Source organism: Calonectris borealis, chromosome 2 (genome assembly GCF_964195595.1).
Source record: "Calonectris borealis chromosome 2, bCalBor7.hap1.2, whole genome shotgun sequence".
Lineage (NCBI taxonomy): Eukaryota > Metazoa > Chordata > Aves > Procellariiformes > Procellariidae > Calonectris > Calonectris borealis.
The window spans coordinates 25,001,843-25,017,328 of record NC_134313.1 but is presented as its reverse complement, the minus strand read 5'-3'; the positions used below and the strand labels follow the sequence as shown (position 1 = coordinate 25,017,328).

The 15,486-nt window shown below is 36.1% G+C and overlaps 1 protein-coding gene across 16 annotated transcripts in view; it reads left to right on the top strand.

The window, feature by feature from the left end:
• Positions 1-15,486, top strand: part of VPS13B (vacuolar protein sorting 13 homolog B) — a 490,063-nt gene that overhangs the window by 251,963 nt on the left and 222,614 nt on the right. For all 16 annotated transcript variants that reach the window (XR_012672287.1, XM_075141361.1, XM_075141359.1 and 13 more), the window contains 2 exons: positions 7,209-7,429; positions 12,213-12,419. Coding sequence is in view for 15 of the 16 variants with exons in the window: in XM_075141361.1 (XP_074997462.1) it covers positions 7,209-7,429; positions 12,213-12,419 (428 nt within the window). In the remaining variant the exon portion in view is untranslated. The remainder of the gene's footprint in view (positions 1-7,208; positions 7,430-12,212; positions 12,420-15,486) is intronic.

Genomic DNA, 15,486 nt, shown 5'->3' with positions numbered 1-15,486 from the left:
TAAAGAAAATACAAGTAAAAGGCTTGTTTACAAGGATGCATTGTTGCTTTTAAGAAAGCTGTGTGCTCAGTCATGTATTTTTCTTATTACATGAAAAACTAAAAGAGGAGGAAAAGGGAGCATAGTCATACTGTCGTTTGGGGATATTGCAGCCTAGTCACAGAGACTTATTGACCTCAGGATGTCAACATACTGTAAAAATAGCTTATACAATATCCCACAATCAGGTCTTTCCATTTGTTTTCAGAGTTCTGATACATTTCTTTTCTGAGGTAATTGTAGTTTGTAGGAATACTTAAAAGAACATTTTAAGTACAGTACTTCGATTCAGAAACATAACTTAGCTCAGTCATACTAAGTAACTTATGAACAGAAATGAATTTGTCATGTAAAGAACGAGATATTCTGTTGAACTTCTGTTGAATAACAAATACAACTAAAATAAGTTCATTAAAAGGTTTTAAATTACATTAAGTATTATCTTTATAGTTCATATCAATCAGATGATGGATCCATGAGGTAGTATTCACTGAGGATGTTAAAACAGAATCACAGAATTACAGAGCAGCCCAGGTTGGAAGGGACCTTGAATGATAATCTGGTCCAAACTTCTGTGGCAAAGGGAGCCTAGATGAGATTATCCTGCACCCTGTCCAGTCGCATCTTGAAAACCTCCACATCCCTGGGGAGGTTGTCCCAGTGAATGATTGTTCTTACTGTAAAAAATTTCTTTCTTATATCAAGATGAAACCTCTCCCAGTGCAACTTGTACCTGTTGCCCCTTGTCTTCTCTATTTTGGCTCCTTGTGAAGAGGGGGACCTCTGTCCTATTTATAGCTGCCTTTTACATAAAATAGTTACAATGAAGAAATTAAATAGTTAGAAACTCAGTTGGAGCAGAAATGAAATGTTTAGAGAACTGCTTAGGGAGAGTTGTGACTTTCTGTGCATGCTTGTGTACATCCAACTTCAAATACTTGACGATTCTGTAAGTCCCAACCTATAGTGATAGGATAAAATGTGGTAAACTTACAGTTGGACAAAATACGTTGTTATGATCAAGACTTCTGGACTGCTAAGTAGTTTTCCAAAAATTGAAAATGTTATGTTAGGAAAATAAATTGAAGACATGAGGGGAACTAAAACTTTGCTTCAGATAAAGCACTAAGTTTTAGAGTAATAATGAGAACACTTTTGGCATCTATGAAATCTTTCTGTGTTTACAAGTTTACATTTTTAATTATTTTAATTTAGAATCTTTTCCTGGCTTCCACTTATACTTTTAAACTAGTTACTGTTTTTTTAGTCTGTTCTCGCTGCTTCAATCCTTCCTTTTTTTTTTTTTTTTAAATAAGCCTTAGCTGGCACATGTAAAATGTTCCTCTTTGGGTTCATACCGGTAACTTTTATGAATCCATCTTTATAAAAATGTTTGGTTAGGTCAGATACAGTAGATACAGATATTTAGGTAAGACACAATAAAATACATTTTAGAAACCAGTGTTCAAAATATCTTAAAATTGTTGATATTGCTAGATATCATATTCACATTCTCATATGGATAGCAGTATACTGACAATCATGTAAATCCCTGTATTCCAAACACATAAATCTGAGAGATGACTTTTGTTTGTGAAATATGACAAATTATATAACATCACAGATTTTTGTAGCATATGTGTAAACTCAAAAAGTTGGCAGCTGACTTGTAGGGAAATAGAAAATTAGGGCTTCTAATACTAGTGTGTGAATTAATTATAATGAAATGTATTGGTCATAAACTACTACAATATAATAGAAGCATATCTATTTCAACCTGCAAAAAAGGCAGTTAAATGTTTAAAGTAGAGCAGCAGTATGTTGGCATTCTTAGAAGTTATCATCTTGCATTAGATTTAAGAAAATGCTCATCTCAGTATAATAACTGAAAAATAATTTCTGTAAATTGTGAGATGAGTATTTGTCATTCAAATAGTGTGCTATTTGAGTTCATATTCATTGTGGCCATCTGTAAAACATGGTAATTATTGTATTTAACTTATGTGTTATGGTTAATGACCTTATAAAATTAGTTTTCACATTTTAGTGACATTCTTCAATATCTGAATAGCAATGAAGTTCTGCATAAACAACTTGTTAATGTTGTATTCAGCTGTTAGAGCTCTCTAGTAGCTGGGTTTAAGTTAGAAAAGCCTGTGCGTTTGTGCTTACATTTGAAGCCTGTGGAACTAAATCTCATCTGCTGAAAGTGAGCTCTGCACTTGGACAGAGCCCTTAGGGCTTTCGGCTGGTGCACCTAGGATTATGCAGCCATACAACTGCTTCTCTATTGCATGACTGGGAGGAAGTGACCTAACATGTAATAATTGCAATATCTTTTTCTTTTAAACATTGCGTATCATATCAGAATGTGAGCGCAGTAGAAATCCATGTAAAGACCCTGCAACGTGGGTACAGAAAAGGAAATGAAGACAGAGTAGTCAAGATGCTTTTTGAAGATTGCAAAGGATACCTTTAGCAAGCCTGGGAATAGATCCCAGATCGTATGCATGCTAAAGCTTCCATGATCTCTCTCCTACCATTACTAGTTTTAAACAAACAAAATTTCTCTTTTCTACAACTGTTAACATTGTATACACAACATTGTGTACAACTGCCACTTCTGCAATCTGGTTTTTAAAATAAAGAGAAGTGTCATATAAAAATGAGAGCAAACATATAACAACTATTAGTAGTAAGTACATTTATCAATATTGTATGTCATGCATACAAAAGGCTTATAATGGGCATTAACTCTAGCTAAGAAACAAAGTGCATCAAATAACTACCAGAGAAAGTGCTTGCACATAGCAAAAATTTGTAATTATATATATTGGAAAAATAACTGAAACACTCTGTAGGAAAGGAGTCTTTCTAAACTATTGCAAATAGCAGATAAATGGTGAATGCCAATTCTTTGAAAATTGTCTGGTGATTGGGTCAGTCAACTGCCAAAGATCTGAAAGTGGTATTTATAAATTTAAGAAGCTATCAAAGCAGTTGAAATACCGTAATGAATACATTCTCAAGTTTTTTAAATCAATAATGATGTTTAAGGAAATAAAAATAAGGATTTATGAGAGCGGTAGATCAGGAATTAACCAGAATCTTCAACCATACTAGGGGTCTTTCATGTGTATCATTTATAATCTTGCCCATAGGAGATGTGGGGTGAGCTCTAGTTCTATTGAAGGCAACGTCAAGTTTACTTACAGTATTTCAGTGTAAAAGAATCTCAGCAATTAGGTGACAAAACAATAGTATACATGGATGGGAAGGTTAGATGTAGAGAAAATATCTGCAAAGTGTGGCACTGGCTTTTCCTTCCTTTCTACTAATAAATAATTTTTGAAATAAATCCTATAAACAATGTTGCTTTTGATGTTTAGACACTTTAAATTAGTTATTTAAATAGTTTCATAAAACCAATCTGCAAATGAATGCAGGTAAAGTTTTTTTAAAAACAAATAAAGCAAACATACGCACAACAACAAAACAAGGATTTATCAGGTGGGCAGTTCCAGTATAATGTTAGAATGGTCACATAGTGTGTATGGAGCTGAAGAAGAGGTAATTGATGACATTAAGGGGAATTTTATAGTTGTAAATTTGCCATATCTTTACTACAGTGTTTGTTCAGCATACTGTGGTTTCTGTACATTGCTAAAATTTGATCGGTGTTTTCCTTTTATAGTACATAATGTATGCAGCATAGTAGATCAGTGTTTTCCTTTTATAGTACATAATGTATGCAGCATAGCATTAACATTCAGTATTTTCTTTGGAGATTCTTTCTTTCTAATCCATGAAATACAAACAATGTTAATTTACTGTGGTGGTCACAGAGAAAAACAAAGTTCATGCGTAGTAATTAGAAACATGTCATTAGAGTTTACTTCGCATTTGAATTTTTTCCATCTATTACAATTAATATTTTGTATTTCTTGGCTGACTGAACTTGGAAAAAATACAGATTGCTAACTACTTTTAAATTTCTAATCTGAAACCTTTCCAAAATATTTTCAAGTTACTTTGGCTGAGCTGAATTCTTTAGTATGCAATAGCTTCAAAATAAACTACTGAAGTTTTCAGTTCTTTCTTAGGATGACACACACAGACTCTACTGATATATACGTCTGACCATATAAATTTATTGGTGGCGCCACCTGTGGAAGAAGCAATAGAACTCTTATTAAAATAATACGGTAAAAAGATGTTTGGATCCAGCTTTATTTTAGTTTCGAAACTTTTCTAACGTTTCTTCTAAATAATCACAGTTATCACTTAATTTGTTCTATTTCTTAGTGATGTGATTTCTCAGCAGGACAGTGTTGACCATAGGCCACACCAGGCAGCAAACACACCCTCCATATATTGTTTAAATACACAGGTTTGAATTCTTTATTGCCTTGTGAGACTCCAAGGGCCCATCCCAGTGTACATTTGTATTTTTCTGCCATCTTCTATTCTGATTCTCAAGACTGGCTCCCATGCTTCTGGGGTATTAGATTAATTTGGAGTCTTCTTACCCATGACTCCAGGCTCAAATTTTGAAAAATAAAACCTCATACCAAATAATCTTCTGAATTTTGATATAGGAAGGATAACTTTTCTCCTTCTCTTCCTCCAAATGAATGTGCTCTGTACAAAGATGAAGACTGTTTCAGTTCAGGTGAAGGTTTGTGAATGCTCACCAGCTTGCTGTGTTTGGATCTGAGACTGCATCCAGCCACTTTTATGTTACTTTGAATTGGGGCAGACAGTTTCTCATGGTGGATTGAAAATTCACATGCTGGGCACATACTCTCCATCATTCAAGTGGGGACAAAAAGGCCCCTAAGCAGAAAATCTGATAAATGGAATGATGATGACTTTCTTTAGAGGGGAAAAAAAAACCCTGAAATAATTTTTATGCTCTTGTACTTCTAAAGAGCAAAAAACCATATCTGTTTCAGGTAAAATGAGAATTACCCATGTAATCTTTCACTGTCTCATTCTCCTCACTTCTGTTGAGCTTTCTTTGGGTTTTGGTTCAGTGTCTCTCGCAGAGCCTAAATTCTTTCTCCAGGACCCAGTTATCATATGTGGGATTGTATTGGGTTTACGTGGCAAGGTTTTGGTAGCGGGGAGGACTGCAGGGGTGGCTTCTGTGAGAAGATGTCAGAAGCTTCCCCCATGTCCAACAGAGCCAGTTCTAGCTGGCTTCAAGACGGACCTGCTGCTAGCCAAGGCTGAGTCAATCAGCGATGTTGGTAGCACCTCTGTGATAACATATTTAAGAAGAGGAAAAAAACTGCTGCGCAACAGCAGCTGGGAGAGAGGAGTGAGAATATGTGAGAGAAACAACTATGCAGATACCAAGGTCAGTGAAGAAGCAGGGGGAGAAGGTGCTCCAGGCGCCAGGGCAGAGGTTCCCCTGCAGCCTGTGGTGAAGACCATGGTGACACAGGTTGTCCCTCTGCAGTCCACGGAGGTCCATGGTGGAGCAGATGTACACCCTGCAGCTCATGGAGGACCCCACCACACCAGAACAGGTGGATGAGTCCTGAAGGAGGCTGTGACCCTGTGGAGAGCCAGCGCTGCATCAGGCTCCTGGCAGGACCTGTGACTCTGTGGAGAGGAGCCCAGGCTGGAGCAGGTTTTCTGGCAGAACCTGTGACCCTGCAGGGGACCCATGTCCATTCCTGGAGGAATGCACCCCATGGAAAGAACCCATGCTGGAGCAGTTCGTGAAGAACTGCAGCCCGAGGGAAGTGCCCACTTTGGAGAAGTTCGTGAAGGACTGTCTCCCGTGGGTGGGACCCCACCCTGGAGGAGGGAAAGAGTGTGAGGAGGAAGAAGCAGCAGAGACAACGCGTGATGAACTGACTGCAACCCCCATTCCCCGTCCCCTTGCACCGCTCAGGAGGGAGGAGGTAGAGAATTTGGAAGTGAAGTTGAGCCCAGGAGGAAGGGAGGAGTGGGGGGAAGGTAGTTTTAGATTTGTTCTTTTTTCTCATTATCCTATTCTGGTGTTAATTGGCAATAAATTAAAATAATTTCCCCAAGTCAAGTCTGTTTTGCCCGTAATGGTAATTGCTGAGTGATCTCCCTGTCTTTGTCTCCACCCACAAGCCTTTCGTGATATTTTCTCTCCCCTGTCTAGTTGAGGAGGGGGAGTGATAGAGTGGCTTGGTGGGCACCTCGTGGGCAGCCAAGGTCAAACCCACCACAGGGATTCTGCTTCAATTTCTGTAGTCTGTGTTCTCAGTTCCTTTCAACTCTAGCTGGTAGAGCTGTCGTAGGTTTTCTCTCACTAAGAAGAGTTTCTGTTGGTCTTTTAAAGATGTCCCCAAATGATTCTCTCTGTGGTCCTGCTTTGGAAGCTTTTCCTTTTCTTTGCTATCTATTGATAATCTAAAGAAAACAGATTGTACCGAAGTTGCAGCCATTTTGTTGTTCAGCTGGTCACTGCCAGTTCCCTCACTGATTATTCTTGATAATGATTCATGGTAGGCTGCCAGGCACTTCTCTGGGTAGGCTCCCTCCAAAACATAACAAATGAAGTGCTAAGTGTATGTCTATAGTAATTTGTTTTTACAAAATTCATCACCATTCTGTTCCTAGGAAGTTAAATGGAAGCAGTGGAAAGAGCTGCGCTGTGATCAAGGTCTCACTTACTGAGCAGTGCATTGGGATAGGCTTTACTCTGTGGCACCACTCTGTTGAGATGCGAGCTGTAAATTTCTGGAAGAAAGAGAATTCTCCTTTTTAGTATTACAACCTGTAAACACATATAAGTATATAATGTAAGGAACTGCCTCTGCCATCCATATGCTGAAATAAATGGGGAGTGGTTTCAGGATACTCCTCAGTTTGAGCAAAAAGAATGTTCTTTAAAGACTATGTTGTACACGTTTGTTCACAGTTTGGGGTTAAAATTCTCAATGGATTACAATTTTTTAAAAGTTGTAAAAAATTTATTGCTATTGCTTAGATTTCAAGGTATAGAATGGAATTGATGGTTGAATTATATTTGTGAGAGATTGGGGTCAACTTAATGGTTGTTGATTGCACTTGCTGACTTCTAAGGGGGTTTAGGATAAGGCCTTTACTGAGTTTTGAGAAAATAATAGCCTAGTTTTTATTATGCAATTATTTAACTGTTTTTCCTTCTTTTTAATCATTAGGTGATGCTTTTCCGTGGACTATTAGTCTGCATCATTTCAGTATATATACTCTTCTTGGACAACAGATGACACTTAATTTAGTGGAACCAATGGGCTGTACTTCTACTTTAGCTGTTACTTCACAGAAACTGCTTGCTTCGGGGCCAGAATCCAGACACTCATTTGTTGTCTGCCTCCATGTCGACCTTGAGTCCCTTGAAATAAAATGCTCCAACCCCCAGGTTGGTACGTTTAATTGATTTATGAAAGGAAATTAAAAATAACTCGATTTAAGTACAATTGTTCTGCATTTTGTTGAAGAGGGTCTCTTCTATCTTGATTTTTTTTAACTGGGCCATCAAGATCAAGGTGCTTAGATTAAGATTTGCTTTGAAGCTCTCTCAAGTTTTGTAATTTAAACTCTTCTCAAAATGTAATAGCTACAGTATAAATGCATCTTTTGCCTGATGGAGTGAAATGAATTGCAGATGTACCATTAAATGCTATAGTGCTGTTCTGCTGTCACTATGGATTCATATATTGAGGTGGTTTAATGTAATTTTTTACCATATTTTCATAGAACTAAAATTTCTTCAAACTTCAAATGTTTTTTAGGCAAACAATGGTATCCTTTATTAAAGGTAAAAAAACCCAGATGAATGTGTGTAAACAAAAGTTTCCCTCTCATTCATGTTTATTAAAAGGCAAAGATGTTGCCTGTTGACTTTCAGAAAGTGTACCCTGTATTTTACTGACGTGGATCAAGTTTGCTTTAGTTCCAAATAGAGTAGGTTTTCTATGCAGAATTTTGAGTAATCTTTACTGCAACTTGAATAACACTTTCCTGACAATTGCAACATTTCCAGTGGTCCTGGAGAGAACACTCCTGTCATTGGGAATTGCAAATCTGTTGAGGTCTGAGTAGGGCTCTGTCTGCTCTAAAGTTTTAGGCATATGTAAGATTTTTTCAAAGGACATCATGGACAAAACGGACTGCTTATTGCTTCATTTAATAGAAAAAAAGGGAAAGAACAGAGAGTATTATCATTTTGATCTGATAGACAGCACATCACGTTTGTAAAGATTTATGGACCTAGGGTCTAAGTCTGGGAATACTAAAGCTAAGGTGGCTGGTGTAATTTTAATGTTATCCCTTGTGTGTACTCATTACAATATGTTTCTCAGACTCATGCAATTTTTCCCTTGCCTCATTCCACATTCTATGAATGAAACAAGTGTTTTAAACTACGTATTTATTTTATCCTCAATGTGTGGTCTCCTGCCCCATTCACTGCCTTCCATCCAAGTTATTTCTGACTCATTTGCTGTATGCCATTGTCTTCTGTATTAGACGGGCTCACACTCACTAGGAAGAGGGTTCATAGAGTGAGATTGCGCACTGGACATGGCAAATTAAAATTTAAAATTGAGCAGCCTCAACAAGGTCTACTCAGACTTGTAAAGCTGTTTGACAGGTGTATTTGCGCCTATAAAGGGTTGTCACTGTGTTATAAATAAGAAAGAACAAAATTATGATTTTGCTGACAATTTTACATTTTATATTTAAAGACTTCTGAAAGCTTTACTTTGCAACTTTGTGGTATTTCCATAACGTTTAATGAATTCATATGCGATAATTTCACAGCTTATGGAAACCTGCCTCATTCTGTATTTAGTTTTCATAGAACTGTAAAAATTCATCTTGATACTGCAGCTATTCAGAGAATTGGTAAATATTTTGAGATGTTCATGTAGCAAAGTAGCTTGCTACATTTGATTGGTACACTCTAAGTGAAATTCCAGCAAATTGTCTGATCAACTCTGATTTTTTTTTTTTTTTAGATCTCCAAATGTATTACTCATGGTTAATATATGTAATACATTAATAGTATTAATGTATAAGCGGAATGGCATTGTTATAAGTAGAAGCCTTATCTAAATTTGAGTTGCAAATTAAAAAGAAAAATGGAGTAAGTAAAACAGATTTTCAAGCTTTCCTAACAAAGTGTGATCAAATAATTTGTTTTGCAAACTGTAAGAAAATATTTGCACTAAAAATTTTAAATTGTAAACGCCATGTAAATCATATTACGAGTATATGAAATGTTAAAATGAAGTTGTATAGTGGAATATCAGACCAATATTGTTGTCTTAAAGGATGTCCTTCTACACTGTGATGTTATTCATTTACTGAAGTATTACAATGACCAAAAGGATGTGGACAAATTATTTGAGTTTAGTGAAGGTTCTTGAGCTGTACTTTCTCCCTTACATCTACCTTTCTGCTTTACTTATGCAAAAGGGGAAAAAAACCTATCAGTCTTCTTTAACCAGATGTTCAAGAACAGAAGATGAAAAATACAATTACATAAACAGCATTTGATAGTTATAAATTCACAGCAGAGTAACTATGAAATTTGATTCCTTAGAATGACGGGCTGTATATTGTCTATAGATGACAGCCTTAAAGTAGGTGATACTTAGTGAATTTGTTAAATGGTAGCAGAGGTGAAGTATTTTACTATATGACTATTATGATTTAATATGAAGCCATGTTCTGATGGCTGTATCCCTTTAAAGTCAGTAGATACTTCCAGTGTGCAAAATTGCCAGGATATTGCCTTTTGTTGTAGTTTTCAATTTTGTAGTAATGTGTTATTTTTAAGTATAAAATGCTGTAACATATTGAACTTTACAAATTTCACCAAGTAGTCAGTGGGGTCTTACTGAGTTATGTGTGGTTTTGCTGGGGAGGGAGTGGAAGCCGTGAGAGAGTGAAACTTTTCTTAACAAACACTGGCAGAGTTATTCGTATTTTTGTCATACCATTTTTCTTCTTTTGAATAGAGTGTACTAAAAATAATTCTTCTATATTAACTGTTATGCTCAAAAATACTTATAAAGAGAGAGGCTTTACACTTACACTAGCTCTTCTAATATAATCAGAAATGGATTTTCAATATATTAGGACTACTCACTTGAAAAAGTGCAACCAACAAGAGAAGTAGAAATCCTTCCATTTTAATGAGTAACAACCAATGGAAATAAAATTAAATATATTAAAAATAATCAAAGACATAACTTCAGCTCTTTATCTGAAGTTTTAAAATTTTATTTACATATAGACACATACCTTCTTTTTTGTTTTAATGAGGTTTTGTTGTAAGGCTTTTTGGTATTTTCTACCTTTTAACATATTTCCATGAAAATCATCTCCCTCTAATCAAAGTGTGCCTTTTTTCGTGGTGAACTTGTTGTTTTGTCTCTGGTTTCAGATCAGGGTAGAGTATTAGGATCATACTACTTGGCTGTCTGGTTGCTGATGATGTTCAGAGAGATGGCTACTGCTGTCTGAAATAGCCACTGTTTCAGAGTGGCTCCAAAGATTCTAGTCTGAGCAATATTTCCCTGATATCGTACCTAATTATTAGCTTTAGTGATTATGACTGTTGCAACCCCAATAAGATTTAAACTCTTCAGTGTTGGATTAGTTGATGACAAACCTCTTTACCTTGTGTATGAGCATGTATGTAAACACAGAAGTTGCATCATTCCTTCTTTTGCATTATTTTGTGCCTTTATGAACAGTAGCATAATTAAATTTCTGAAAGCCCTGCTTCATTAAGACAAGTATAACTTAAATTATCCTTTGGTTTCTTGACCAAAAAATATTTTGAGGGAGGGGAGGTTGCAAGCATGTGTGATTTGAATATGTGCCTGTATCCTATTAATTTTCTAGAGACTCTTTTGCCAACAAAGTGTCAACAGCAGTTAATGTTATATTACTCAATCAATCAGATGGACATTCTTAGTTGATCTTCCTGTGTTATATGGAAAAGACTCAGGAACTGAGAAATTTGTAATTAGTAATTTAAAGGCTACCAGTGCATATCAGAGTGCTACAGACACAAAATGTTTTAAACCATAACTAAAAGAACTTTTTGCCACAGCCAGAGTTATTGTTTGTTTGTAGATTGCTCTGTATATGAAGACAAAAAATGTACTGAGAAGTTTATCTCCTTTAAGGAAAAATTCTGTCAAAAGAGTATATGACCTGCTCAGTGTAAGCCTTGAAACTTCAAAAGAAAATCTAAGATTAATTAAGGTTTTTATAAAATTCCAGCACTTCACCTCTTAAGAAGGGACTGTAGCATATACTTTGAAACTTCATCACACACACTCACGCACAAAATCAAGTACTGTTTTATATCAAATGTAGATTGACAACAGTGTTTTTCTGCATCTGTTCTGCCCACATAAGAAGCCAACTTCATAGAGTAGATGTGTCCTGAGGCTTAAAGTTCTTATAAATATGAGAATTTCCATTTTTTATAATGGCAAGTTGGGTATGGTATCCAGCTGTGGATCTGCTTATATATTGTTTGCAGTTTTCTCTGAGCTTGTTTTATACAGTATATTGCAGTATGTTGTCATACAAATTCCGTGATTAATGCTTATTTACAAAAACTTGTGTAAATATCTTAGAACTGAGTCAAACAATATGCAAGTTAAACAGTGTGTTTCTGAATATTGGAATGACGTATGCCAGGAGACTATTGAGTTTGATAGTGGATATTCTTCCTAAACCATAGAACAGCTTCATGTGCTGCGTGGGATCATTATTTTAATACCATTTAAATGAATAATTTTTGCATTGTTAATATTTCAAAAAGTTTATATCTTTTTCTAGAGGCAGTATCTATACATATGAAATATACCAAAAATTACCTTTGTTTAATTGTTAAAATTGGTATTAGTGAAAGTTTCACAAGACCATGTTATTGATTATGTTTTTATGAGCTACATATTATATGTTTAGACAAAGCACAGATTATTTTTATCAAAATTGCTGTACTGTAACTGATGTTAATTATTTTAATTGCAATGTAGTTGCTTATCAGAACATTATAAATGGTGAGAAGTTCAATTCTACTACATTCTAAGTCTCAGTGGAGGACTTTGATGATTTTTCCGTCACCTCATTAAGGAAAGCTTCATCTTAAAAAATTTTTTTTTTTCTTTTAGGTGCAGCTTCTGTATGAACTGGCTGAGATCACAACTAAAGTTTGGAATAAAATTCAGAGGAAAGGAATTCTATATCAATCTTCTGTCTATACTGAAACTATGACAGGACCTGCTCCTCCTAGCTCTCCAGTTAAAAGTAGTGTTGGTACTGCTCCACCAGATACGAGTACATACAGCCCATCTGCTGACATTGGGACCACTACAGAGGTAGGCTTTCGTAAAAGAAATGTGTCATGTGAGTTCTGACTTGCAGGGTGTGGTGCACAGTCAAGTAAGAATCAGAAGGATCAGAAAGAGCAGTAGTGTCCCTATGGAAAGCAGCTTTGCCCCAATAAACTAATGAAGAATACTTCCTTACTCAGTTTGGTGGAACAAGAGGAAGGAGGGGGGAAAAAAAAAATTGCTCTATTGCTCCTATGTTTCTTATTTGTCTAGATTGTTTCTCTTTGAAGTGAATTAGTATTAACTCTTGTCAGAAAATTATGGTTAGTGTTTTCAGGTCAAGAAGCATAAGGCATTTTTGAAGTCCATAATTATTAGAATAGTAACTGGTGTTTGGGAAGTACCTGTGATATCCATGCTGCTTGTGTCATTCCAAATAGCTTCAGCAGTCAACCTGTCACGTTGAAGCCAGTCACTACAATACCTAAGTCAGTGGAGAGCTGCGGTGTGTGAACTGTTTTGGCAACCAGGAGAGGTACAGGGGCAGTGAAAGGCTCCCAAGGCTGGCATTGCAGGTCACCCAGCTATATGCTCACCCCAGCCGTTGTTGCCCTCCATCTATGAACTACTTCTGGAGTTCAGTTCCTTCCTCTCTCCCAGCTGTCCCATGTCTCAGGAGTGCTTTTGTAACTCAGTCACATGAGGATTTGGGTATGCAGCTTCAAATATAAGAAAGAATGGGCACTAGGTTTTATGTATTTCTGCTTCCTTAATTTACAGCACTGCGTAACTGCCTGGAGTAATCTGGTACCTGATCTTAATCTCTGTAAAATATTATTTTGAGGCATGGGAAGGAGTTCTGCTTTTCTGCAATACTGACGAAAGAAGGCCAATTCTTTTATCAGCATGAATACGGTGTTAAACTTCATCTATGAGTATCATTAGCTATGAGTCACCAGGTAGTTGATATAGTAGAACGGATGATCACGGGAAGCAGTGCAACTGAATAGGCTTAGTATTTGTGATTTTCTTAGTGTCCCTGTCAGGCTTACTAGTTAGAATAATGAGTTGGCCTTTTTCATGCTCCAGGAGAGAACCAACAATGCCTAAGATGAGTTGGAGGTATAGCAATGGTGTATCATATGTATGCAATGCTTCATTCTTAGCATAAAGCTATCAGAATGTGGGGAGACTGTTCTGAGAGACTGGGTTTCATTCTCAGGGTAAACACAGCAATTTTGGGGGCATCTTGTAGAACAGTTATGGAACACAGGCAAATACACAGTAGTTTGAATGCTGAGTGCAATTACATATTCAACAACATTTGGCCAGGATTGCTTTAACCCTATGTATGGTTTATATTAATTCCTGGTTTGGAGAAGATGAAATGGTGATTGCTAGTGCTTACTTTTTATATGCGTATCACACACACACACGCACACACACACAGAGGGGTAACTGTCATTAAAAGGTGTTTGAGCTAGAGTTTCAGTTCTTACATTGTTTCTAAAATGTTTCTAGATTATTTGAATAGCCTTGGTTTTGGAGTATTTCTATGTGTGTGTAATCTCAACTGTGAAAAATTTTGCCATGGATACAGAATTGAAGGTAAGCAACAATAGTAAGAAAACAATATGGTCACAAAAATAGTATTTTTTCACCTAGTCACATCAAATCCCTTTCTCATTAAAATCAGAAACCACCAGCTTTATAAATAATGATTTGGTTTTGACCCTCTATATAGGCAGCAGTATTTGGAATACATGCTGTACTTGGAGCATTACTTGAAACTGATTCAGTAATTGGTTTAATCCATATGTTACAAAGATTATTTTGGTAATATGGGTCCAAGCTCAGCATTATATCCTACCCCTTTGCAAAATGTTGTTTATCATTTATTTAATTTTCTTCCTATTCTCAACAAATGTTTTGCACTAGCTAAATAAATTTTCTCCTGATCTAAATGAAGTTTGGTGAATTAGCCAACAAAAGACAATGTTAGAATTTGTGTTCAGTCTTTTCCACTCTGAAGCTAAGACCATAATTTCAATCTTGTTAGAATAGAAAGTTCTATTAAAACACATGGCATTAATATTGGACTTTTTTCACAACAGGGGACTTAGAGTTGACATAGCACTTTACAACTGAGATTTGAAAACTGCTTTGAAAGTAATATATCATTGTCCTTAGGCAGGATAAATAAATTAAAAAATTGACCATGCTCTGAGGATATTATTAAAGATATGGAAGAGGAAAGAAAGGTACAAACAGGAGAAAACATCTGCATGAAGCCATAGTTCATATGACTGAAAGACTGAGGAATAGAGCTCCTGTCCATCATCTCCATTCAGAGCTCTCAGCCCAAGGTGTTCTGTCTGTGGCTGGGTTAGGAAGGCAGGTGTCATTTGTTTAATGGAGACAGTGAGGTGGGAGAACATATACATGGCCGGATATTTGAGATTGTAAGAAGTTCTTGTCAGAAATTGAAAATGAGAATTAGAAGGCTAATTTTTATATTGTCAGGAAAAGATTCACAGAGTTGTTCAAGTAGGAGGGTAATATTTTTGGCTCAGCAGCTGAGGAAAATCTTACTCCATTTCTAATTAACTGGGTGGGAATATTAGGAGTATTGAGGTGATTAAAGAGTATGTAGGGTGTTACAAGGGTTTTAATTAACAATAAAAAAAGAGAAAGGTGAAGGGTTTTAATTACTGTGGTTGAAAAAAAGACTTAGAGAGAATCTTTGTCATGGGAAGTCAAGCCAGAGTTTACATTCCTATAAGACTAGTAGCTACAAAAATGCTGTATTTGAGTTTGTGGATACTATCATTTTTATGAATTTGTGAGTCAATGTTTATACTTGAAGACCACCTTTGATATCAGCCTTGTGATTTCTTGAAAAAAGTTAGTGGTACTATAAGGTGAAAAAGAACAGATAGCCAGTGGAGGGTTCACCCAAATGATTTGATTGTTATGGGATGTAACATCAAAGGTTGTCTTGACCTAGTGCTTGTCTTTAAAGACTGACGTTTAAAACAAAACAAACCTCAAAAAACCAATTATCCCTTCACTCTTAGGACTAATTTTAAGTCAAGCTACCAGTTGGGATGAG